The sequence below is a fragment of the Sapajus apella genome, unplaced genomic scaffold, assembly GCF_009761245.1.
Source record: "Sapajus apella isolate SASKATOON/1434 unplaced genomic scaffold, GSC_monkey_1.0 scaffold89, whole genome shotgun sequence".
Lineage (NCBI taxonomy): Eukaryota > Metazoa > Chordata > Mammalia > Primates > Cebidae > Sapajus > Sapajus apella.
The window spans coordinates 868,566-893,201 of record NW_022437029.1 but is presented as its reverse complement, the minus strand read 5'-3'; the positions used below and the strand labels follow the sequence as shown (position 1 = coordinate 893,201).

General features: G+C 51.1%; 1 protein-coding gene across 1 annotated transcript in view; it reads left to right on the top strand.

Moving 5' to 3' along the window:
• FAM178B (family with sequence similarity 178 member B) overlaps nucleotides 1–24,636 on the top strand; it is a 96,652-nt gene that overhangs the window by 41,432 nt on the left and 30,584 nt on the right. The window contains exons 7-10 of the mRNA XM_032255347.1: nucleotides 3,613–3,727; nucleotides 10,321–10,414; nucleotides 12,604–12,780; nucleotides 12,995–13,092. Coding sequence (XP_032111238.1) covers nucleotides 3,613–3,727; nucleotides 10,321–10,414; nucleotides 12,604–12,780; nucleotides 12,995–13,092 — 484 coding nt within the window. The remainder of the gene's footprint in view (nucleotides 1–3,612; nucleotides 3,728–10,320; nucleotides 10,415–12,603; nucleotides 12,781–12,994; nucleotides 13,093–24,636) is intronic.

Below are 24,636 nucleotides of genomic sequence, written 5' to 3'. Positions count from 1 at the left end.
CAGACTTACAGCCTCTACACAGAGCCCAGAGGCTCGGGGCTATTCTTCAACTGGCTTTTTTTTGGATGGAGTCTCACTCTGTTGCCTAGCTGGAGTGCAGTGGCAGCATCTCAGCTCACTGCAAAACCGCCTCCTGGATTCAAGTGATTTTCCTGCTTTAGCCTCCTGAGTAGCTGGGATTACAGGCACCCACCACCATGCCCGTCTAATTTTTTTGGAGGATTTTTAGTAGAGACAGAGTTTCACCATATTGGCCAGGCTGGTCTTGAACTCCTGACCTCAGGTGATCCACCCCTTTCAGCTCCCCAAAGTGCTGGAATTACAGGTGTGAACCACCATGCCCGGCCCATGCTGGCATTTTAAAGGACAGTGCTCTAATGCTCCCCTGGGTGTCACCTAAAACGACTGTTCTGTGCCTGGAGGAACTGCATTGGGGAGCTGGAACCTGGCAGCTTGGCATCTGAGTTTCCTGTGTGTCAGCTCTCCAGAAAGCCCTCATCTGGAACAAACAGTGTTCAGGAAAAGCTGAGTGCATGGCCCACTTCTAGGCAGTGTTAATTATGGGCTCTGGGTGGTATTTTCCTGTCCTCAAGTCACTCAAGTCACCAACCTCCAGGGCTGCTGATGGGGACTGAATTGCCCCAAGACCTCCTAGGCCCCTCCTCTGACACTGTTCCTGACACCTTGGCCTGGGTTGTGCTGTGCCGTGGAGCAGTTGCTGGATAAGGAGAGGGGAGAAGGGATGATGCTGGCTGGAGGCTGGCAGAGCGGGCACTACTGCCTGTGAGTCGGAGTTTCACAGCAGAATATGCCCCTGCATGGGCTGGGGTAGGGATCTCAAGGGGAGGTGGGCACAGTCCCCTTCGGGTTTGAGGCTGCTTGGCAGGAAATTCCAGCCCACTTGGGCCTCCTGGAGCCTCGCCCTAGGTTGATCATCTTCCCCCCCGGAAAGTTCATCTGCCACCCACAGGTGCATGCACATACGTGCACAGTCCCCCGAAGGCGCTGGTGAACAGTTCTCTTTCCAGTGGAGTCTCATTGTGTTTTGCAGACTTCATTCTTCCCAGCTCGTTTGTGAAGTGAGTAAGGGGTATCATTACCATTCTTTACTTGTTAAGTTGCCCGAGAAAGGGAAAAAAACAAGAAAGTTTTTCCTCCTCCAAGAATCTAATTACTTGTTTGGTGAGTCCCAACCCATATACATTTCCAAAGAGAGACACTCGATGCCTGCCGAAGAAATGTCCTTGGGCAGGTTTCAGAGACCCTCTGCCCGCCATCTGCCAGCACTGCAGCTGGGCAGGACTGTTGCCAGCACTTTTCAGTGTGCTTAGGAAACTGATTCTTGCCATGGTCCTTGCGAAAGTCCCCACCCCACTGCAGCCCTCCCTGCTCTGTGCCCATTCCGACTCCAGTCTCGACATGCCATGCTGCTTTGTGCTGTCTTGCCTCCGTCCTTTCTGTCTCTGTGTCAGGCCTGCGCCTTACTTCCCATTCCACCTTCCACATTTCATATTCCTGTCCCCTCAGCACCTTCAGGGAACTCCTGCTCCTCTGAGCAGGCTTTGTACCTTTTACCTGCTTTGATTTTTTCATAAACACATTCACTTGTATTTCTTTTTTTTTTTTTTTTGAGACGGAGTTTCGCTCTTGTTACCCAGGCTGGAGTGCAATGGCGCGATCTCGGCTCACCGCAACCTCCGCCTCCTGGGTTCAGGCAATTCTCCTGCCTCAGCCTCCTGAGTAGCTGGGATTACAGGCACGCACCACCATGCCCAGCTAATTTTTTATATTTTTAGTAGAGACGGGGTTTCACCATGTTGACCAGGATGGTCTCGATCTCTTGACCTCGTGATCCACCCGCCTCGGCCTCCCAAAGTGCTGGGATTACAGGCTTGAGCCATCACACCTGGCCCATTTGTATTTCTTTATCTGACTTCTGTCCCTGCTATATTGTGAGCTCCCTGAGGTCAAGGTTTCCTCTAGCTTGCCTTTTTATCTTCCACACCTGGCTAGTTCTTGCACACGGTGGAGTGTGCTGAAGTTGGGTCCTCAGGGTGGGACATTCACCCTCTAGAATGGTGAAGGCTCAAGTATGTGCTCCTGATGTGTCCCTAACCCAGCTTCCAGGTTCTTGATTCTGATGCCTTACCCATTGTCAAATTTAACATCTGCCTTCTGGATGCTGCCAACCCATCTTATGACTTGTTTTTGGTCTCCCTGTCTTGGTCCATTTGAGCTGCTATGACAAAGTACCTTAGACTGGGTAATTTGTAAACTGGGAAATTTATTGCTTACAGCTCTGGAGGCTGGGAAGTCCAGGATCAAGGTACCAGCAAATTTGGCCTCTGGTGAGAGCTGCTCTCTGCCTCAAAGATGAGGTCTTCTGGCCGATTCCTCATGTGGCAGAAGGGTGAAAGGGGCAACCAACTCCCTCAGGCCTCCTTTCTTTATCAGGGCACTGATTCCATTTGTGAGAGCTCCTCCCTCATGACCTAATTTTTCTCCCAAAGGCCCCACCTCTTGATGCCATCACACTGGGGATTAAATTTCAACATATGAGCTTTGGGGAAACATAAACACTCAGAACATAGCACCCTCTTTACTGTGTACGACTTGGTGAGATTTGTTTTGAATTCTCTCCATTCATTCATTTTAATTCTTCCATGTGCCAGCCATGTTTTTGGGCATGGGGCTTACAGAAATGGACAACACAGATGTGGCTTCTTCCCTCATGGAACTTCTGTTCTATCGGGGAGAGACAGAAGAGAAGCAAGTAAACTGCTAAGTCAGATAATGTTGAGGAATGAGAGCAGGGTAGAGATGGAGGCTCTGCCCCTGGATGGGGTGTGGGAGCTCACAATGCAGAGGGCATGTGGGGTGGGATGTCTTGGAAAGGCATCCTTGGAGAAGATACCTTGACACATTCTTTTTTATCTTTCTACTCTCCCACTTGTATAAATGTCTTTAGTCTGACAAAAGAAAAGGCCCTGAGTATGTAAGGTTCTTTCTGTTTGTTAATGTAGTCAGATTTTATCATGGATGTTTGGTTAAATTGGTCAAGGGAAACTGATCCCCATAGTGCACACTTGCTGAGGAGACACGCCCCAGGCTGTGGAAAGCAGGTGAGGTGTGCTCCCAGCAGGGACAGTGAACCAGGGGACGCCCAAATATTGCAGCAGTAAGCATGCTGCAGAGGCAGCAGTGGGCTCAGTGCTGGCCTCAGTGCTTTGCAGTGGGGAGTCTAAGGACGTGAGCCCAGTGTCCTGTGAGTCTTGTAGCTCGGGGCCTCTGGCTCAGGACTGTTCGTGTCACTTGGCTGTGGGCAACTGAGCACCCTGACCATTGCCTGATGTGAATGGCCAGATGGTCAGGAAACGGTCATCCCAAGTGCAGCCATACCCTGAAGACCAGTTAAGAGAACATTTAATAAAACATTGAAATTCACAAAGCTCTAGAAGTACTTGGAAACCACCAGTTGCTTTTCCCCAGATAACACCTGTGGTGTCAGAGAAGGCAAAAACTGGTTACCTTGGGCCAGGCCCCCTTTGTGGGAGTGTTGTGCCCCGCCCTCCATTCCCTGCTCTAACTTTCTGCTCCCCTTTGGTCTGACAGATGAAGACATACATCTGTGGTGCCCCTCACTGCAAGATATCAGGGAGGCATTCCACAGCCTGGGTGCCTACAGTCCTGCCCTCTACCCTCTGGGGCCCTTTTGGCACAGTGGCAGGTGAGTACTTCTCCTTCCTCACTGCCTTTTCTCTCTCTTTCATTTTTTTAAGAGATATGGTCTTGCTCTGTCACCTAGAGTAGAATACAGTGGTATAGTCATAGCTCACTGCAGGCTCCACCTCCCAGGCTCAAGTGATCCTCCCACCTCAGCCTCCTGAGTAGCTGGGACTACAGGCATGCACCACCACACCTGGCTAATTTTTAAATTTTTTGTAGAGGTGGGGTTTCCCTATGTTGTCCAGGTTGATCTTGAACTCTTAGGCTCAAGCAGTCCTTCTGCTTCGACCTCCCAAAGTTCTGAGATTACAGATGTGAACCAACCCACTCCCAGCCACCTGTCCTCTTATTTATTTGGAAGTTGCTGGACTCAGGTTCTAGCCCATGTGTAGGGAATTACAGAACAACCGCACACCCCCACCTGTGGATCTGAGTATCAAACCAGGAAGGAATTTCCATGCTCCCAGCCTCAGGGAGATGGGAAGCACCCAAGATGGCTGAGCCTGTTTTTGGCACTTCCTGACTCAGCCCTTGCTGCCCCCTCCTCTCCGGTGAAACCCAGACTTTGCAGCCTGGTTAGCATCCTTGCAGACACGTCCTAGTCCCTTTAGTCTCTTCAAGCCACTCATTTGGCCCAGTACCTAGTATCAACTCAAGAATAGCAGAGCATGCTTTTACGATCCCACAACGCTCAGTTTTGTGTTGTGAGTGCCCCCGTTGAGCCTGGAGCTGGCTTTCTGGTGAACAGTGATGATCATTTGCCTATGCCTGGTCCCTGCCTGCGGGGAGCAGTGCCACGTGATGCATAAATAGCTCTGGTGGGCGGATGGTGACTTAGCTTAAGGTCGTAAAAATGTTATATGTCATCATCTTGTTCTACAAATTTTAGCACATCCAAACTCTTGAGAAACCTCGAAGAAGGTGGTTTGAGATGGAACAGAGTGTTTTGAAGCTAGGGGTGGGGTGGGGGTGCTGTCATATAGGACTTCCCCAATGCTTCCTGCTGACAATCCCTCAGCTCCAGGAGGTGCCAGGTCCCCCTTCCCTCGCCTCAGTGGGCAGATGTTCCTCTGCATGGAAAGTCGGAGCTCTCCTAAGAACCTGTTCCACGACTGTGTTTAGCAATTGTCTGCCAAGCCAAACCACACTCAGCTCTGCTATAAATACCCCACACATGTGCCAGCCTGCCGCGCTCCTGCCCCTTTCCTCCCGGAGCTTGCAGCTCCATGTCTAGCGTAATGAGCCACTTGCCTCCTCCTGGCACAGAGCTGCAACCGAACACCATCTTGGATTAGCGGGGGAGAGAATTACACTCAGAAAAACAAATGTATGTCGGAGGCAAGCAAAGACCGTGGAGTCCAGAAGAGCCACTTGTGACTGCTGTGATGAGTGTTCCTGTGTCTGCCTGGGAGTGGGAGGCAGCAGTGGAGACATAGCCACCAGGTCTCGCTGTACTCTATAAAAAGCTGCTTCCCCCACTGCTTCCCGGTTCTCCCAGGATTTGACTGCAGCCTGCCCTTCAGTGTGGGACAAATCTGTTGTCTCTAGAAGCAGAGGGGGCAGGAGGGTTAAGAACTGCGGCTCTTTAAACGTATCATCTCAAGTACTTTGGAACACAAACCCAGGCATGCAGACTTCAGCTTTCCCAGGCGCAGTTAAGCCTCGTGTGGGAGGAAAGCAGAGCCATGTCCTAGATCAGGGCCCAGGGAGCTGCCAGCACATCATGTTGTGCCCCAGACACGTCATTTTAACATCTGCCTCCTTTGGGCCCCACACCTTGGCCTGGCTGTTGACACCATTTACAAACAGAGGATTCAGAACTATCCCCAAGGATCTGACTGACAGCCACAGGGGTGACTTCCTGCTCCCGGCTCTAGGAGCAGGCTGGGGACCCCTTGCCAAGCCCCTCAGGGCTGGGGAGGCTTTTCTGGCTAGAGCCCCTCTCTATGTCTTCCCCGGGGTAGGAGGATGGTGAAAATGCCTAGGTAGGTTTCCTAGGCTGCTGTGTTGTGTCATGGGTTGGAGGGTGACCCCTCCAGAGTATTCGGGAAGCATCAAGGAGGTTCAAGCATATCTTCCCCAAGCATGGGATTCCCCAGGCATCCTTCATGGATGCCCGGGACACAAGAGAGAGAAACCCCACAGCAGGCCATCTTCTCCCTGTGGTCCTTCTCATCCTGGCTCCTCACCAACTCAGAGGCCGTCTTGTGCCAGCTGGCCCCACCCAGGCATCTCTTTTCTGATCACTTCCAGGGATGCCTCCATCCAGGGGAATGGATGCCTCTGGGGCTTCTCCTGGGGTACCCACAGCACCTCACAATGGCCAAGGCTCAAAATGAGGGGCTCAGACATCTGTGCATGTCCCCACTAGGCGTCTAGGCTGTCTCTATAGTTGCTTTGAGAAAGACAAATCTTCTACCATTTCTTCCTAATCTCAGATTTCCTTAAAAGCCATTACATCTCCCATCTAGTGCTTCTGGATTTCCTTTCAGAAACATGCAGTCCCTCCCCAGCTGGGTCGTACAGATCCTCTGGTGTCCACCTTGTTGGAACCAGTGGCCCTCTGCTCAGTGATGAGACTGGGAAGGGGAAATGGAAGACATTTCAGGGGAAGGGAAAAGGATGGAGCATGGATGTGAATGGAAAGCTGGTGGTAGGGGAGCTCATCAGCATCCTGAGAGGGGCTCGTGCCCATACTGCCACACAGAAGGGCCTTGTCAGGTTCCCCCATCTCCCCCAGGAGCACAAGGGAGGTCTTTAGGTAGCTGTGCATGGTCCTCCAAGGCCGTTCCTGCTGCCAAGCCCAGCTGAAGTCAGAGCCCTGCACCAGTGTGCAGGCCTGGCCTCTGAAGACCAGAAGTCTGGAGCTGTTGCCTGGTACCAGACGCCTTGGCCACTTAGCTTGCTTTCTTTTCTTTTCTTTTTTTTTTTTTTTTTTTTTTTTGAGACGGAGTTTTGCTCTTGTTGCCCAGGCTGGAGTGCAGTGGTGCAATCTCAGCTCACTGCAACCTCCGCCACCAGGTTCAAGCTATTCTCCTGCCTCAGCCTCCCAAGTAGCTGGGATTATAGGCATGCACCACTGTGATAGCTAATTTTTTTGGTATTTTTAGTAGAGATGGGGTTTCACATGTTGGCCAGGCTGGTCTCGAACTCCTGACCTCAGGTGATCTGTCTTCCTCAGCCACCCAAACTGCTGGGATTATAGGCATGAGCCACCACACCCGGCCGACCACTTGGTTTTCAAAGGAGCAGCCTGGTGAAGAGGCCAAAGGGTTAAATACATGACAGTTAACACTGACAGGGTTTCCTATCAAGCACAGGGGCGATTGGTTAAGTAGGCAGCTCTTGGTTAAGGTAGTAGTGGTGCTTATGCACTGTACCTGCTGTCTTCCCTCTGAGAATGTCAGAATGCCATACAGATGGTAACTTCATTATTTTTTCAACGTTTGGCAGAAGAAGATGCAGAGACCTAGGTAGAGGTCAGTGATATGTCCCTCATAAGATTAATGAGTGTTGAACGGTGTCTCCAAGACACACACTCCAGTTCCTAGATGTTGGCCACAGACCCTGGAGCTAGGAGTGGGACCGATGAGGCTGCTTTGCTCAACGGTGTTGCTGCTAGAGTCCAGTGGTGGGGCCATCAGCTCACTCTAACCTGGTGAGCCCAGGAGGGGAACAGGGATGACAGATGGGCCGTTGAATCCCCTGGGCTCCATGGCCCCTTGCTAGGAGCAGTGGTGGAGTTTTGGGGATCAGCTGATGCTGCATCTCAGAACAGCAGCCGCAGTCAGGTGAGTCCTCTGAATGACAAGGATTAGAGGACGCCCATCACATTGCCCATGAGCCTGAGAAGTGGGCCCATGAAGTTCTGGAGCTCTGGCTGGTAAGCCAGCCAGGCATTCACTTGGGAAGTCTGGCATTTCTTCCCAAGGAGGACAGGGCGCTCCTCACAGCCACACTCCCCTCCCCAGCTCAGAGACCCTAATATCGTGTCACCACTTCACACTTTCTACACGCCTTCTCCCTTTGGCAGCATCTCTCTTCCAGACTTTTTGAAGTTGACTCTGGCTGCCCTGTGCTAAGAAACCTGAAAGCACACCCACCTACGTCTGCATGCAGTGCCCACTCAAGGCTGGTATGAACCAGAGCTCCCCCTCACATACTGGTGCAGGGCCAGCCTGTGCCCAGATATGTAAATGCCAGCCTCACCCACAACATTCAGTTGTGGCCCTAATAAATGCTGAAATCTGGAAGAAGGGCTGAGCCCAGCCCCAGCGTCCACTCCCCCACCAAATTTGGTTTGTTGGCACCTCCAACTTCCTGGTACCTCAGAGACATCTCTTTCCCCTCTGAGCTCAGCGCCAGTGCCAGGCAGAGAAGAACTGAGATTTAGCGAGAGCTACAGGGCAGCACCCTTCTTGCCCCATGGCAGGGGAACTGCACGAAGCCCACTGTCATCAATATCTTCACTTACCACTATTGGCGGGAACCTTAAGCCAGTTCATAAGAGTGGAGAAGTGGGTGAGACAGCAGAGGGGAACCTTGCCATAAGCTCTGTTAACATACTTCAAATCAACAACGTACATTCGGCCATAGAGAAGGCGAATGTGATCCCGCCCAGGCTCTCGTCCTATGAGCGCATGTCAGGGAGGGAGGCTTGTGGAAAGGGTGATGAGACTGCCATCCACTAAGACCCACCAAGGCCCCCTCACCATAAGCATCTCACCACCCTGCGTGTGGCTTGGTTTTTAAAGGGGGAGGGGGTTTCCCTAGGCCTGGCCTCTAACATCATCTGGTGCTCAGCCAGATCCCATCCGTCACTCGGGGAGACACCACGCTGGGCTTGTCAGCATATAGCACATCAGCTCAGGGTGACACCTTTGGAGGGGGTTTTCAGGGATGTTTTTATTCTGATTTCCACCATACTTGCTGACTTGCGAGCCAGCCCCCATGTCAGGCACCACGTAGTGCACGTTTCAGTGCATGCAGGGTCACCCTTGTCTAACGGACCCAGGGAGGACTCAAGGAAGACCCTTTGGTGGGATTGGAAATGTTATTTTCTGGTTTCCAAGTCCTGATAAACTAAAGCTGGAGGCCTCACCTGAATGGTACCATGGGGAAGCCAGTCCCCAAGGAGCCCCCATGGGTCCCCTCTTCATGGAGTTCACACAGTTCTGTAGCCTCCTCCTCACCAAGTTACCTGACCAGCAGAAGAGCTGGGATGTCACTTTCAAGGTTGGATTATGGAAGGCTGCGGCTCGGTCTCGGGCATATTCTCTTTTTCTTTTTTTTTTTTTTATTGCATTTTAGGTTTTGGGGTACATGTGAAGAACATGCAAGATTGTTGCATAGGTACACACATGGCAGTGTGATTGCTGCCTTCCTCCCCTTCATCTATATCTGGCATTTCTCCCCGTGCTATCTCCCCCCACCTCCCTACCCCCTGCTGTCCCTCCCCTATTTTCCCCCGACAGATCCCAGTGTGTGATGCTCCCCTCCCTGCGTCCATGTGTTCTCATTGTTCAACACCCATCTATGAGTGAGAACGTGTGGTGTTTGATTTTCTGCTCTTCTGTCAGTTTGCTGAGAATGATGGTTTCCAGGTTCATCCATGTCCCTACAAAGGACACAAACTCATCGTTTTTTATGGCTGCATAGTATTCCATGGTGTATATGTGCCACATTTTCCCTGTCCAGTCTATCATCAATAGGCATTTGGCTTGGTTCCAGGTCTTTGCTATTGTAAACGGTGCTGCAGTCAACATTGGTGTGCATGTGTCCTTATAGTAGAATGATTTATAATCCTTTGGATATATACCCAGTAATGGGATTGCTGGGTCAAATGGAATTTCTATGCCTGGGTCCTTGAGGAATCGCCACACTGTCTTCCACAATGGTTGAACTAATTTACACTCCCACCAACAGTGTAAAAGTGTTCCTATTTCTCCACATCCTCTCCAGCATCTGTTGTCTCCAGATTTTTTAATGATTGCCATTCTAACTGGCGTGAGATAGTATCTCAATGCAGTTTTGATTTGCATTTCTCTAATGGCCAGTGATAATGAGCATTTTTTCATGTTTGTTGGCCTCATGTATGTCTTCTTTTGTAAAGTGTCTGTTCATATCCTTTGCCTACTTTTGAATGGGCTTACTTGTGTTTTTCTTGTAAATCTGTTTTAGTTCTTTGTAGATTCTGGATATTAGGGTCTCGGGCATATTCTCTCTCCCTCTGTTTTGATTGCTGGCTTTAGAGAACCAGCAGCTATGTGGAGAAACCCTGTGGAGAGGTCCTGGGGCCTGCGGATCAATGACCGCATGAGTGAGCTGGGAGGCAGGCCCTCCAGCCCAGTCAGGCTCAGCCCCACCTAACATCTTGATGGATGCATCCGAGAGACCCCTGAACCAGGACCGCCCAACGGAGCTGCCCCTGGATTCTTGGCCCTCAGAAACTACATGAGATCATCTGTGTGGAGGAATTTGCTGTGCCCAGCATATGAGCAGCCCCAGGGCAGTGGTGTCCCGCTTCTCACCTTGATCCTGCCCCCGTACCCACCTCCCGGGTTTCCTGTCATCAGTTGTGGTTGTCTTCCATAGGGTGCCTCCAGGCGAGGCTGGCCTGAGTGAGAACAAGCATCAGGACGCTCCCCAAGAGGTAGCCTTGGACATCAGTCTCAGCCACATCTACAAGGTGAGTCCAGCCGCCTGCTTCACTCAGGGCACTTTCGGCTCTCAGTCCAGACCCATTCAGCAGCTTAATTTGGGGAGCGTCACGGAGCATCTCCAGTGAGCTCAGCACCATGGCAGGCACTGTGGTGGCTGTGGGCCAGATGCTACAGAAACCGTGTTACTGGAAACGGGTCCCGATCCAGACCCCAAGAAAAGGTTCTTGGATCTTGCTCAAGAAAAAATTGGGGCCGGGCGCGGTGGCTCATGCCTGTAATTACAGCACTTTAGGAGGCTAAGGCAGGCAGATCATTTGAGGTCAGTTCGAGATCAGCCTTACCAACATGGTGGAACCTCGTCTCTACTAAAAATACAAAAAAAATTCACCAGGTGTGGTTGCAGGCGCCTGTAATCCCAGCTACTCAGGATTACAGGAGGCAAAAGAATGACTTGAATCTGGGAGGCAGAGGTTTTAGTGAGCTGAGATGGTGCCACTGCACTCCAGCCTGACAGGGTGACAGAGTGAGACTCTGTCTCAAAAAAAAAAAAAAAGAGGCCAGGCATGGTGGCTCACACCTGTAATCCCCGCGCTTTGGGTGGCTGAAGCGGGCAGATCACCTGAGGTCAGGAGTTCGAGACCAGCTTGGCCAACATGGTGAAACCCTGTCTCTACTAAAAATACAAAAAATAACCGGCTGTGGTGGCACATACCTATAGTCCTAGCTACTCGGGAGGCTGAGGCAGGAGACTCTTGAACCCAGGAGGCGGAGGTTGCAGTTAGCTGAGATTGTACCATTGCACTCCAAGAGAGAAACTCTGTCTCAAAAAAAAAAAGAAAGGAAAAAAAGAAGTTAATGTATAGACTAAAATGAAGGCAAGTTTCTTAAGAAAGTAAAGGAGACCAGACATGGTGGCTCACGCCTGTAATCACAGCACTTTTGGAGGCCAAGGTGGGCGGATCACCTAAGGTGGGGAGTTTGAGGCCAGCCTGACGAACATGGAGAAACCTCATCTCTACTAAAAATACAAAAAATGGCTGGGTGTGGTGGCTCACGCCTGTAATCCCAGCACTTTGGGAAGCCGAGGTGGGTGAATCATGAGGTCAAGAGATCGAGACCAACTTGGCCAACATGGTAAAATCCTGTCTCTACTAAAAATAGAAAAATTAGCTGGGCGTGGTGGTGCATGCCTGTAGGCCCAGCTACTCGGGAGGCTGAGGCAGGAGAATTGCTTGAAACTGGGACACAGAGGTTGCAGTGAGCTGAGATCATGCCACTGCACTCCAGTTTAGCGACAGAGCAAGACTCTGTCTCAAAAAAAAAAAAAAAAAAAAAAAAAAATACAAAAAGTTAGCCAGGTGTGGCGGTGCCTGCCTGTAATCCTAGCTACTCAGGAGGCTGAGGCAAGAGAAGCAAGTGCTTGAACCCAGGAGGTGGAGTTTGTGGTGCGCCGAGATTGTGCCATTGCACTTGCACTCCAGTCTGGGCAACGAGCAAAACTCTGTCTCAGGGAAAAAAAAAAAAAAAAGGAAAGGAATAGGCAGGGTAGGGTGGCTCATGCCTGTAATCCCAGCACTTTGGGAGGCCAAGGCAGGTAGATCACCTGAGGTCAGGAAATTGAGACCAGCCCGGCCATTATGGTGAAGCCCCGTCTCTACTACAAATACAAAAATTAGTCAGGCATGGAGGCATATGCCTGTAATCCCAGCTGCTTGGAGGGCTGAGGCAGAAGAATTGCTCAAAACCCAGAACTGAGGGTTTCTCCCCTTTCTAGACCATATGGAGCAACCAGGTCACTCTGGTCATCTTGGTTTTGGTGGGATCTGGCCACCTTCTTGACTGCAACCTGTTTTATCAGCGGGGTCTTTGTGAGCTGTGTCTTGTGCCAACCTTCTATCTTGTCCTGTAAGAATACCTAACCTCCTGGGAGTGCAGCCCACCCAGTAGGTCTCAGGCTTATTTTACCCAGTCCCTATTCAAGATGGAGTCACTCTGGTTCAAACGCCTCTGACAAGCTCACTTTCCACACCTGTGCTTGCCACTCAGGACCCTGCAGGGGCCACAAATCCTGGCCTCACTGTTTCCTGAGCTCCTATCCAGCATGGCCTCAGGCTTACAGTGCCATCCCTCCTGCCCAAGTGTCTCCCAGGTCCTCGATGTCCTCTCTTCTTCCCCCACGCCCTGGCCACCCCTGCCCTCTTCTCTTTCTCTCCAGTTTCTGTCGCTATGTGCCCAGGCCCAGCCAGGGGCCTACACTGATGAGAACCTCATGGGCCTGATTGAGCTGCTGTGCCGCACTGGCCTGGATGTGGGGCTCTGCCTGCTGCCCAAGACCGATCTCCAGCAGCTTCTGCTCCTGCTCTTGGAGAACATCCAGGAGTGGCCAGGAAAGGTACCACACACCCAGAGCCTAGTCATCATGCAGCTTTGTCACTAGGGACCGAGGTGGCCCCTAGGGTGCCCTGGGTGGGGATGGCACTGCCTGGAGGTCATCGGAATGCCCAGGCCTCTGCCCACTTACTCCCCTGTGCTGTGCAGGCTGGGTGGCGAGGGCAGAAGGGAAGGTGGCGTCCTCCTGCAGCCCATGGGGTACCTGTCACCTGCAGCTCCAGGAACTATGCTGCATCCTGAGCTGGGTGTCCGACCACCACCACAACCTGCTGGCCCTCGTGCAGTTCTTCCCGGATGTGACCTCTCGGAGCAGGTGCGTGCAGCTCCTCCGCCACCTCCTCCCTCACACTCATCTCTTCAGGGTCTTACAGGGATCCAGAATCTTCTCCCTCCGCCCCAACAAACCCCGCCTGCCCAACTGCTAATCCCCAGGAGGGAAAACTAAAAATATAACTCACTAATGAGTTCTTTACAAATGAAAAAAAGCCTAATTTTCTTAACATGGTCTTATTAGCAAAACAATTGCCTTCTGCAATTAGCTCCTGCCTGCAGTGCCCCCACCCTCCTTTGTTTGGGGCCCCCTCCCGAGTCTTCAGCTCCTCGTTATTCAGACCTCAGCTGAATTTTGTCCGCTGGTCACCCCACTTCCGCTCCCGCTCCCACACTCAATTCATCCTTCTGTTTTCTTTTCCGCCTAGCATTTACCTCTGCCAGAAATTATGTTACTGTTTGTTTCCTTGTTTATGGCTCTGGCTGTCTTCAAAGTCGTCACCACAGAGCAGCTGCCTTGTCGGGGTCACTGTCAGATCGTCCCAGATCTAGAACAGTGCCTGGCGTGCTATTTGGTGCTCTGTAAATTCTTTTCCAATCAATGAAGTGAGTAAACAAACTCAGCCCAGGAGGCGCTAAGGCCCACTGGCTGGATCTAGCCCTTCTTCTCCTCTCTCCACCTTCCTTCTCCCACTTTTGGCCACAGTCTTGGAGAATTGCCTGCCTTTTCCAGGAGCAGACCACTCCCATCCCCTCGTCTCCCTCTTCTCTCTCCCTTTTCCCTTCTTTTTCTGGGCCTGTCCCTTTGCAGCTCCTCCCACCTATAATGACGCTTCCCACCCCTCACCTTTGGCAGATACCTCTGCGTTACCCTCCACTGGGACCTCTGCAGTGTTCAGAGGGTGGCCTCTGGGAGCGGGCTTGGAGTTTGAATCACCCCACACCCCAGGGCCCAGCCTGGTAGAGGCTCTGCTTGTTGACTGAGTAAGTCACCTTCGGTTGTCCTGGCCTCCAGTTCAGTGCTGAGTGGGGAGTCCCATCTCTTTTTCTCTTGCCTGGGAATCTGGCTGGCAGAGAGGCAGCCTGTGCAGTTCAGAGAGGACAGGTTTTACCCTCTCTCTGAAAGAATGGGACTTCTGGAAGCTCTGTCAGGGGACTCCACAGGCCTCAGTGCGGGAGGCTGCCTGCACCCCAGCAGTCTGGGATTTCTTCATGGGATGGAGAGGCTGACCCTGCCTACTGATTCCCTGTTCTCCCCAAAGTGCCCACCTACTCCACTGCAGCAGCCAGAAATTACAGGTTTCTACCATCCCCACCTGTTACCCCCTTCATCCCTAAATCCCATCCTTCCTGCCTTCTATATCCTAAACCCTAAATCCAACTCCATGACAGCCAGGACCGTGTCAGGGTTATGTAAATCAGTCACCTCCTTTCCAGCTTTCATCTCACTAGCTCACCTGGAGGGCAGTGGAGACGTTCTGTTTCTTCCTCTTCCCCAAAGTCTGTCTGCTCTGTGGGTTCCTGTGATAATCATGTATCTGCCTTGCCCTGCTCCCCACTGCCTGCAGGGCCAGGTCCAAATTCTTAGGCTGGCCCCCAGCCCCCCTCGTCCAGCAGTTTCTCATTTGCTCCATCCAGGCCATGGTGTTTGTGTTGTTTTCTTTTTCTCTCTCTCACACACACAATAAACCACTCTTTTTCATACCTGCATAGTATTTCCGTAGTGTGTGTGCCACTATCATCTACTAATACTGGACATTAATCCAGTGACTATTTATATGAGCATCTGGGCAGATATTTCTATGGGATAAATTCCTTGGAGTGAAATTGCAACCCTAAAGTATGTTAAGCTGGACCTATTAGTAATACCACCAAATGGGTATGAAAATGCGTATTTTTCTGCATTCTCATTAATGCTACATATTCTCAGTTCTGTTTTTGAGTTTTAGTCAATCTAGTGAGTAGAAAATGGCATCCCGTTGTTCTAATTTTCATTTCCCTGATTGCCAGTGAAATTGAGTATCTTTTCATGTATTTATTGGCCTTTTGTGTTTCTCTTACTGCAAATTACCTTTTGGTATTTCTTACCCATGTTTCTATCAGGTAATTTATCTTCTTAACAACTGTATTGATCTTCATGTTGCTTATGTTACAATGTGTTTTCTCTGAAGGTTATAAATTGTCCTTTTTAAATTTTTATGTATGGTATCAGTGAACTGGATTCTTTTTTTTTTTTTTTTACTTTTTCAATACGTTTTATTTTAGAATAGATTTAGATTCACAGGGCAGTTTTATGGATAATACAGAGAATTGATTGGGATTTTTGTGTGATTTAGTTTTTCTGTATGGAAGAGGAAGGGTTTTCCCACCAAGACCATAAAAATAGTGTGCTTTCTTTTCTTTCAGGATTGCATAGCTTTGTTTCTTTCAGCTCTTAATCCCATCTGTAATCTGTTGTCCGCAGTATGAGATAAAGATCTAACTTTTTCTTCCATCCCCAAAGAGCCAGTGGACCCAACATCAATTTTTTTGTCTATTGTTTTGTTTTGTTTTTTGAGACAGGGTCTTACTCTATCACCCAGCCGGAGTGCAGTGGCACCATCATGGCTCACTGCAGTCTCGACCTCTTGGGATCAAGCGATCCTCCTGCCTCAACCTCTGTAGTACCTAGAACTACAAACACATGCCACCACACCATCTAGTTTTTAATTTTTTTGTACAAAGTCTCCCTATGTTGTTCAAGCTGGTCTTGAACCACTGGACTAAAGTGATTCTCCCACTTCATCCTCCCAAAGTGCTGGGATCACAGGTGTGAGCCACCATGCCTGATTTTTTGGTCTTAATGATTCATCCTTTCAAGACAGATTTGAAGCTACCTTCTCCATATCCTAAGTTTATGACTTTGCTCCTTCATCTGTTAGCCATGTTAAACTGATTTCATGAATCAGTGTCTTTTGTGGAATCTGTCTGTAGCTCCAGGGCCCGTGGCAATTGCCCTTTAAATGCCAAGGAATGAATGAAACAACATCCTGCGCCTGCCTTTCAGGCAGCCACGCCAGCAGGGTGATGCTTTGTGCCAAGAGCTTTACTAGGAAGGAGGGCGCCTTATCAGGATCAGTGTTGTTGATTGCATTTTTACTTTTCTCAATAGACAAAAGCAAATAGAACAAAATTCAGAAGGTACCAAGGAGTACCCTTTTGAAAGTACTCCTTTCAAATTTGATGTTGAAAATGCACCCCTTCCCCTGAGCCAGAGCCACCTGGCGGGTCACCAGCCTCTGTCTGTGCACGTGTGCACGCATCCGCCGTTCTTGCACCTTCTTTGCATTTCAGGGTTTGTTTTGGCTGTCATCCCTGACTGGGTTGTAAAGAGCTCCTAATTCTTTTTTCCTGCCGCGTTGTACTCACTGTGGGTCTTCAGTGAGCCGCTGCCCCACTGTGCTCCCCATGGCGGCCACGGAGCTTGCTGGCTGCCTTCGCTGGTGGCTGCCCCACTGGGCTTTGTGCCCAGACTGACCCCACGAACAAGGGCAGATTGTTGTACGAGGGGCTGTCACACTCTTTGTCTACTCGACTGACTGGTTAAGCACAAAGCGAGAGCTCCCGCTGACACAGGTGCAGTACTCCCGTAGCCCCTGCCTCAGCGCCCAAGACTTCATGGGATATACTGCAAATTTAAGGAAGAGCTGGGCCTAACCATGAACATGAAAGTGAATACTAAGGCAGACCACTGAAAGAGAGCCAAGGGGAAGAGAACGTTCTTGGAGGGAAATCCACCTTGGGAGGTGGCCTCACTAGGGCAGCCCAGGCAGCTTTGGGAAGAGCAGGACGCCATCCCCGCTTCTGTTCAGGGCTCCAGCAGCGGCTCGCACATCACTGAAAGCTGATGTCCCAGGCTCCGGGGGCCCTCTTCCTTCACTGCTTGCGGCTGTTGATTAAACATCCTGTGTGTGCTGCTTCAAAGCAGAAGGGCAGATGAAGCCAGCTCATGCAAGCTGCCTGGTCAGATAGAGGAATGGAGGAAGCCTGCTTAACATGGCTCACAAAACTAGCACTGACAATGACGTAGAGTTCTTTGACTGGCGGACAGGAATGGATCTGAAAGGTCAGTGCCACGCCACTTGTTGGCAGGATGCGAGGAAACGCATATGCTTCCCTGCTCACAAGGTGCAGTCAGTGGTCTCTCTGGAGGCCAATTTGGCAGAATCAAGCAAATGACGTTAAAACGTGCAAACCCTTCAATAAACTAGATTGTTTTCCAGGGAACTAGATAGCTAGTGAAGTTTCATTGATGAGGATGTTTGGCATAGCGATGTCATGTTAGGAACTGGAAACTGCCTCAGTGCCCCACCATCAATCCAGTTCTCCCCATGGTATTTTATAGTACCTAAAAATGACTTCACAGGAAAATGAGAAAGTTGATGAGATAAAGCTGAATGGAAAAAAGACTTTGAAGCCATATATGAAGTGTGTTGCTAGTTCTGATGTTAGGGGAAAAGAAAAGTCATCTTTGGATGTGAGGTTATTAGGGGTGGCTTTGGTTGCCTTGGGCTTGTTTCCCCTTTCTGAAGACCCTGTCTGCTTCCCAGCTCCTGCTCTTACCCCTACACCCAGTTCTTAACAAATAGCCAAAATCACTTCTGTTTAATAAGTTCTTAAAGTTCTGTTGGCCAAGTACAGTGGCTCATGCCTATAATCCCAGCACTTTGGGAGGCCAAGGTGGGTGGGTCACTTGAGGTCAGGAGTTCGAGACCAGCCTGGCCAACATGGTGAAAACCCGTCTCTACTAAAAATACAACAACAAAAAATTAACTGGGCCTGGTGGTGCGTACCTGTAGTCTCAGCTGCTCAGGAGGGTGATACAGGAGAATCGCTTGAACCCGGGAGGTGGAGGTTGCAGTAAATTGAGATTGTGCCATTGCACTGCAGCCTGGGAGACAGAGGGAGACTTCATCTAAAAAAAAAAAATGGTTATAGATAATTTTAAGACATATACAAACGTTGAGAGGATAGTAAAATGGACTGTATGCACCCATTTTCTATCTCAGCAGACACAACCATGGAGACTCCTCCTTCCTTCACCTACTGCCCCCCACCCCTGCCCTAGATCATTGTGAAGCAAATGATAAGACCTCTTATTTTATTCAGTAGGTGTCTCTAAAAAGATAAGGCCTTGGTGGTTCATTTGTTGTTGTTGGAGACAATCTCTGTCGCCCATGCCAGAGTGCAGTAACACCATCAAGGCTCACTGCGGCTTCAACCTCCTGAGCTTAAGTGATCCTCCTGCCTCAGCCTCCCGAGTAGCTGGGACTACAGGCGTGCGCCACCCCACCCAGCTAATTTCTTTAAATTTTTGTAAAGACAGAGTCTCCCTATGTTGCCTAGCCTGGTCTTAGGTCCCTGGGCTCAAGTGATCCTCCCACCTTGGCCTCCCAAAGTGGTGAGATCACAGGCATGAGCCACAGTGCCCAGCCCTTGGTGGGTATTTTAAAACATAATTACAACATCATGATGACACCTAAAACATTGAAGCATAAAAGAACTGTCATAAGCAATTGAGTCACTTCCGTACTCTAGAATCTTCCAAGACTTTGCATCATCTTGGAAGGAAGCCTGGAGTCTTTGAGGTGGCCACTAAGGCCCCCTTGAGGTGTGGCCTTGCCCTCCACTCTTCTCCTCCCTGTCCCTGGGGTGTACTGGGCACTTGTGTCTTGATGCCCACCCTCCCCCATGCCCGCTGTTTGTAGGAGACTCCCATGTTCCCATCATGATCGTCTCTGCCCACATGTCACCGCCTCAGAGAGATTTCACCTGATCCTTTTTCCAAATGTGTTCCCAACTCAAGGCTCTGCAGAACCTCCCTTTTCTTCATTTTTTTCTACTACCAGGACCAGAAGTGAATTGTGACCTGGCCCTTCCCATGAGAGAGAGAGCTCCCTGAGCGGGAGGGCTCCCTCCATCTCTCGTATGACTGCATCCCCAGCACCAGAACAGAGCAGGGACTAGAATATTGCGGGTGCCGAGTAAATATTTAGTGAATAAGTAGAAGCCAACGTTTGGCTCTCTTCTGATCTCTGTTCCTGTGATGGAAATACATTGAGGTTTGCAGGGGGTGTGGGCTTCCTTCCTGTGTTGGGGAAGCATCTTCCTCACACCTCCCTCTCCACAGAAGCTGAGAGTCAGGCACTCCTTTGTTCCACCTCTGGGAGTGAGACCCAGGCAAACCACTTGGATACTCCCAAGGAAAGGACTCAAGGACAGCAGTCTTCACAGTCTCTTCTGGGCAGAGACCCTGCTGCCCCACGTCCCTCAGCCAGGTTCTCTATCTTCCCATGAATTCTGGAGCACCCCAGGATCCTCTGAGCTTTCTTCTGTCTGGAGCAGCCAGCCAAGGAGGTTCTGTGTGGCCACCAAGGAAGAACTGACTGATGGAGTGGAAGTGAAGGCAGCCTAAGGAAAGAGCAGCCTCACCCTCGTCAGGTCCTTGTGCACCAGGGATAAGAGTGGGGACAGGCACAGATGCACCGTGGCCTCCCTCGAAGCCCTCCTTGTTTCCCTCCCACTCACGTTCACTGTTCTCGCTGCGGGGCCAGCGGGCTCCCCCTCCTTCCCTACTCCCCTCACCACTGCCAGGCCCTGGGTCAGTTCCTGGACCCTTCTCCACTGTGGACTCCCTGCCTGCCTGCTCTTAGACCTGAAACTAAACGGCCAAACAGAGTGATGCCCCATGTATGTCCCTTGGCCCCTGACCCCTTCAGGCTGCCCGGAGCCACTGGGAATTCCTGACCAGCCTCCTGGGGACCACTGCAGACTCCATGCTTCCTGCTGCTGAGCCTCTGCACTCCCAGCCAACGGCCACCCCCACGACACAAATGCAGTGCACTCACAGCTCTCACCTCCCTGCTGCACCGCACCCTTAATTCTGGATCCCAGTAGTCCTGCCTCTCCCAGAACCTTCTGCAGTCATCCCTTCTTGTACTGTTTGCTTTTTGTTCACCAGCTTTCTCTGCAGCAAGTAAGTGTGTTCTTGTGTCTCCTACCTTAAAACAGCCATTCCATCTCCACCCACATCTCCCTCATGCTTCTGCCGCAGCTCCAGGCTTCCTCCCCCAGTGCTCACTCACTTTTGGATGAGTCCTGCCCACCCTCGGGAAGGTGGAATTCTTAGAGCTCAGAGAATAGTAGAGAGTTCTCACCGGGGGTGGGCGAGGCCAAAATCTTCTGTAAGGAGACAGCCAAAGCCCAGTTAACATGGAGATTTCAGAAGGGCACCAAATCTAGAGGAACAAGAGGCAAGATGAAGGTCCCGTCTGGAGCCTGGGCTGGCCAGGAAGCAGACAGCAGCCAGAAGGTGGGCGGCAGTCAGGCAGGCTGCGATCGCCAGGAAGGGGACATGGCTGGGGAGGACGCTGCTCCCTCTCAGGAGCAGGGTGGGATGTCTGAGTGACCCGAAGGGCCAGGAGCTGAGGAGACACCACCTGTGGCAACAGGCACTCCAGCCAAGCTGCTGCATCACTAGGGACTCCTTGGGCCCTTCCGGACAAGCAGTCATCACTTCCTTCCCTGGGCTTCCCAACCCCTCCTGGCTTCCTCAGCTGCCCTCAGCGATGTCCCTCCCCCACCAGCCCTGGAGTCTTGGTGAGCCTCAGGATTCCACCCCAGCCCCTTTTCTCTTGTGGCGCAGGCCCATGGAGTCAGTGCTGCTGAGTGCCCCTAGCCTGCCCTGCTCTAGGACTGAGGCACTCTCCTTGCTGCTGGGGGTGTTGCCCTGCCAGCCCATGCCAGGAGTCACTTCTGCCAAAGGTGGTCACCTTATCAGGGCTGGGCCCCTTTCCTGGCAGCAGCCCAATGCTGGGTCACGACGGTCTTCCCTGTTGCCTTAGCTGAGGACATCTCTGAAGGACCTTGCCAGCTCTGGAGTCCTCATGGGGTCGGCTGAGGCTTTCACTATCTGTCCCCACATAAATTCCCTGCATCCTCTCTCTCCCACATAAATTCCCTGCATACTGATAGCCATTTCAGAGCCTACTTTCTAGGGAGGCCAGCCTGAGACACCATCTTACCGGTTTCCCAGGCCTCAACTCCAGGTATATGCTAGCAGCTCCCTAATGAATACCTGTGGCTGGAGTTTTCTGCTGAACATCAATCTGTGTGGCTAATGTCTGGGATTCAGCATGTGGGAAACAGGAGCCACTGCCTTTCCAGGAGGGCCCTTTCCATGGCTCCATGAGTGGCACCCCCGCCTGCCCACTGCCCAGGCCTGGAGTCTTATGGACAGATTCGGTGCCCCGGAGCTCCCCAGTCTCCCTTAGTGCTCATCCCTCCTCCTCACCCTCCCTGCTGCTGCCTCAGTGCAGCTCTTCCTCCAACACCCTTGAGTTTCTGCCGGAGCATCACACCGTGCCTTTCCAGGCTCTTTCCAGTAACTCCACCCCGTGCCATCCGGGAGTGTGACCTTCCTTCAAATGCTCATGTGGTCACATAGCTGATGTGCTTAAAATCCTTCAGACTTTCCCCCTCAGGGTGAAATGCCACAGCCCAGCCTGGGGTGGGGGGCCTTGGTGCCCCCTGCCTCCTGCAGGCTTGCACGCTTTTGCCGCATCCTGGAACTTGGCAGCCACCCCAACTCAAGATGATCACTTGCCTCCAAGCTTTTCTGCATCTGTCTCCTTCTGGAGAGGCCTCTTCCCATCCTCCTCCGCTGCCTGATTCACACCTCTTCAGCCTCAAGACTAGGCTAAGGCCAAGGCATCTCCTCTTCAAGCAGCCCCTGTTACAGGCCCATCAGGCTGGTGCCCTTGCTGACTCGGGCCATAGGCATCAGAGGGACAGGTGCTGTGGCCGTGTTCCTGAGTGCACAGAGCCCAGCATGGTGTGGGGACTCACTGAGCACACTCATGCTGTGTCTGCTTCTGGAGGGCAGATTTTTTTTTTTTTTTTTTTTTTAGGTGGAGTCTCATTCTATTGCCAGACTGGAGTGCAGTGGTGTGATCTTGGCTACTGCAGCCTACGCCTCCCAGGTTCAAGCAATTCTCCTGCCTCAGCCTCCTGAGTAGCTGGGACTACAGGCATGCACCATCACACCCAGCTAATTTTTGTATTTTTTAGTAGAGATGGGATTTCACCAAGTTGGCCAGGATGGTCTCCGTCTCTTGACCTTGTGATTTGCCCACCTCGGCCTCCCAAAGTGCTGCGATTACAGGTGTGAGCCACCACGCCCAGCCTGGAGGGCAGATTTCAAAGAAGCATAAAGAGGTAGGACTTAAAAAAAAAAAAAAAAGATTCTAGGGCTGGGTGCTGTGGCTCACACCTGTAATCCCAGCACGTTGGGAGGCCAAGGCAGGTGGATCACTTGAGGTCAGGAGTTTGAGACCAGCCTGGCAAACATGGTGAAACCCGTCTGTACTAAAAATACAAAAATTAGCCAGTTGTGGTGGCGCATGCCTGTAATCCTAGCTACTCAGGAGGCTGAGGCAGGAGAATCGCTTGAACCCAGGAGGCAGAGGTTGTTGTAGAGAGCTGAGATTGCGCCACTGCACTCCAGCCTGGGTGGCACACCAAGACTCCATCTCAAAAAAAAAAATTCTAAGAAGAGAGATGCCTTGGGTGGGCTGGGAGATCTTGCACTAAAACTTTGAATGTATATTACAAAGGAATCCAGTAAGGAAAAGGAGGGAAGTATTAAGGGCTACAGGCGCTCCTCTCAGAGCTTGTGCGTGGTCTCAGGTTTGGAAAGAAGGGTACAAAGTAAGGCAACCGGAGAAATGGCACGGACCAGTGGAAGTATTGTTGAGAAATGCCAAAGGCCATACAAGGAGTTTCCGTGTAGTTATGAATCAAGGAGTGCGGTTTGGAGCTGACAGTAAAATGTTAGCCCTGATGCAGAGAGCAACACTATATAACTCCTGTTTTGCTTCTGTCGTCTTTGTCAAGGAGAACAATTTTTTATCTGGAATCAAATATCGGTCGTTGAAGGGGCTTAAAGCCTAAGAGAGTGGGAGGCTGCATGACCGACCTCACTGTGCAGCTGAGGCTGTCTCACTGCTGCTGGGAGACGTGCAGATGGGGCCATGGCTCCATGGGCACTTTTGGAGGCAGAGGGCTTGCAGGAGATGGGGGCGATGGTGCTTCATGTGCAGGCTTGGTGTACTTGTCAACGTCATTCTCCAGTGGCTTGGGAGCACATACATCAAAAAGGAAGCACTGGTTTCCAGGAGTCCTAAGAAGAAATCATACCAGGCAAGCCTCACCTACTTTTCCACAGGTCAATCAGAATCATACTACAGAGAAGACTGTGCAGTGCCTGTATGTAGGTTTCCTGGGCATTTGGTAGAAGCTGTCATCATAGCCTGGGTTCAGCATGAAGGAATGCAGCTGAACGAGGATAGAATGAAGCGGGCTCATTATCAAAAGGTGCTGCTGGCTGTCAGAGTGTGCCCAGAAGGCAGAGCCTGCGGCCACCCGGAGTTCTGTCTCCACTCACGGGTTGGCCAGGGCAGGCCCAGTGTTTTAGATGAGGCTATTAATGGAACAATGGTCAGATTCACAGATGACATGAATACAACTGACAGCAGACTGAAGATCCCAGAAGATCTCAACAGACCGTAATGATGGACTGAGTTGAAAAGAGAGGCCCAGCTGCACAATTAAGAACAGGATCTGGGAAATGGGATTTGACAGCAAGAAGTGTGAAAAAAATACTTTGGGCTCAATCTGTTAACTGCGTTGTGCTGTGGGGCTGCCAAGAAAATGAACATCAGCTTCAACTCCAAGCGTCTCACTTGAAAGGGAGCATTGACAACCCCCGGGGGGCCCTGAGAAGACCCAAACCAAAATGCAAAAAAAGATGCCAAAAGATGGGAAGCGGGGGGCTGTGGCACCTGCAGGAAGGGGTAGCCATGGAAATGTAGCAACTTCTTCCAAGTGCTCGGAGGACCTATCCTGGTGGAGAGCTCCGTCCCAGAGGCCCCAGAGGATGGGATCCAGAAGCCCAGTGGAAGTCCCAGAAGGGCAGGTTTTGGCAAAATGTGGGAACAATTTCCTTTGGTTAGTCCAGTAAATGAATTTTGGGCTGTCTTGGCAGATACTGCAGTTCCTTTGCTGAAGCAAACACTTGTTGGGGGTGTGGCAAAGGGAATTAAAATGGGTAACTATGCAGAATTTAGATTAGGTGACTTCAACTTGTTTTCTAATCCTGGGGTTCTGTGATTTTTATCATCATACAAAGAGGGAGTTGAGAATGGAAGTTGGTGTGATTGTCCATGTGTACCTTTTAATTTACTTATAATACGGCCGGGCGCGGTGGCTCAAGCCTGTAATCCCAGCACTGTGGGAGGCCAAGGCGGGTGGATCACGAGGTCAAGAGATCGAGACCATCCTGGCCAACATGGTGAAACCCCGTCTCTACTAAAACTACAAAAAATTAGCTGGGCATGGTGGCGCGTGCCTGTAATCCCAGCGACTCAGGAGGCTGGGGCAGGAGAATTGCCTGAACCCAGGAGGCGGAGGTTGCGGTGAGCCGAGATTGCGCCATTGCACTCCAGCCTGGGTAACAAGAGCGAAACTCCGTCTCAAAAAAAAAAAAAAA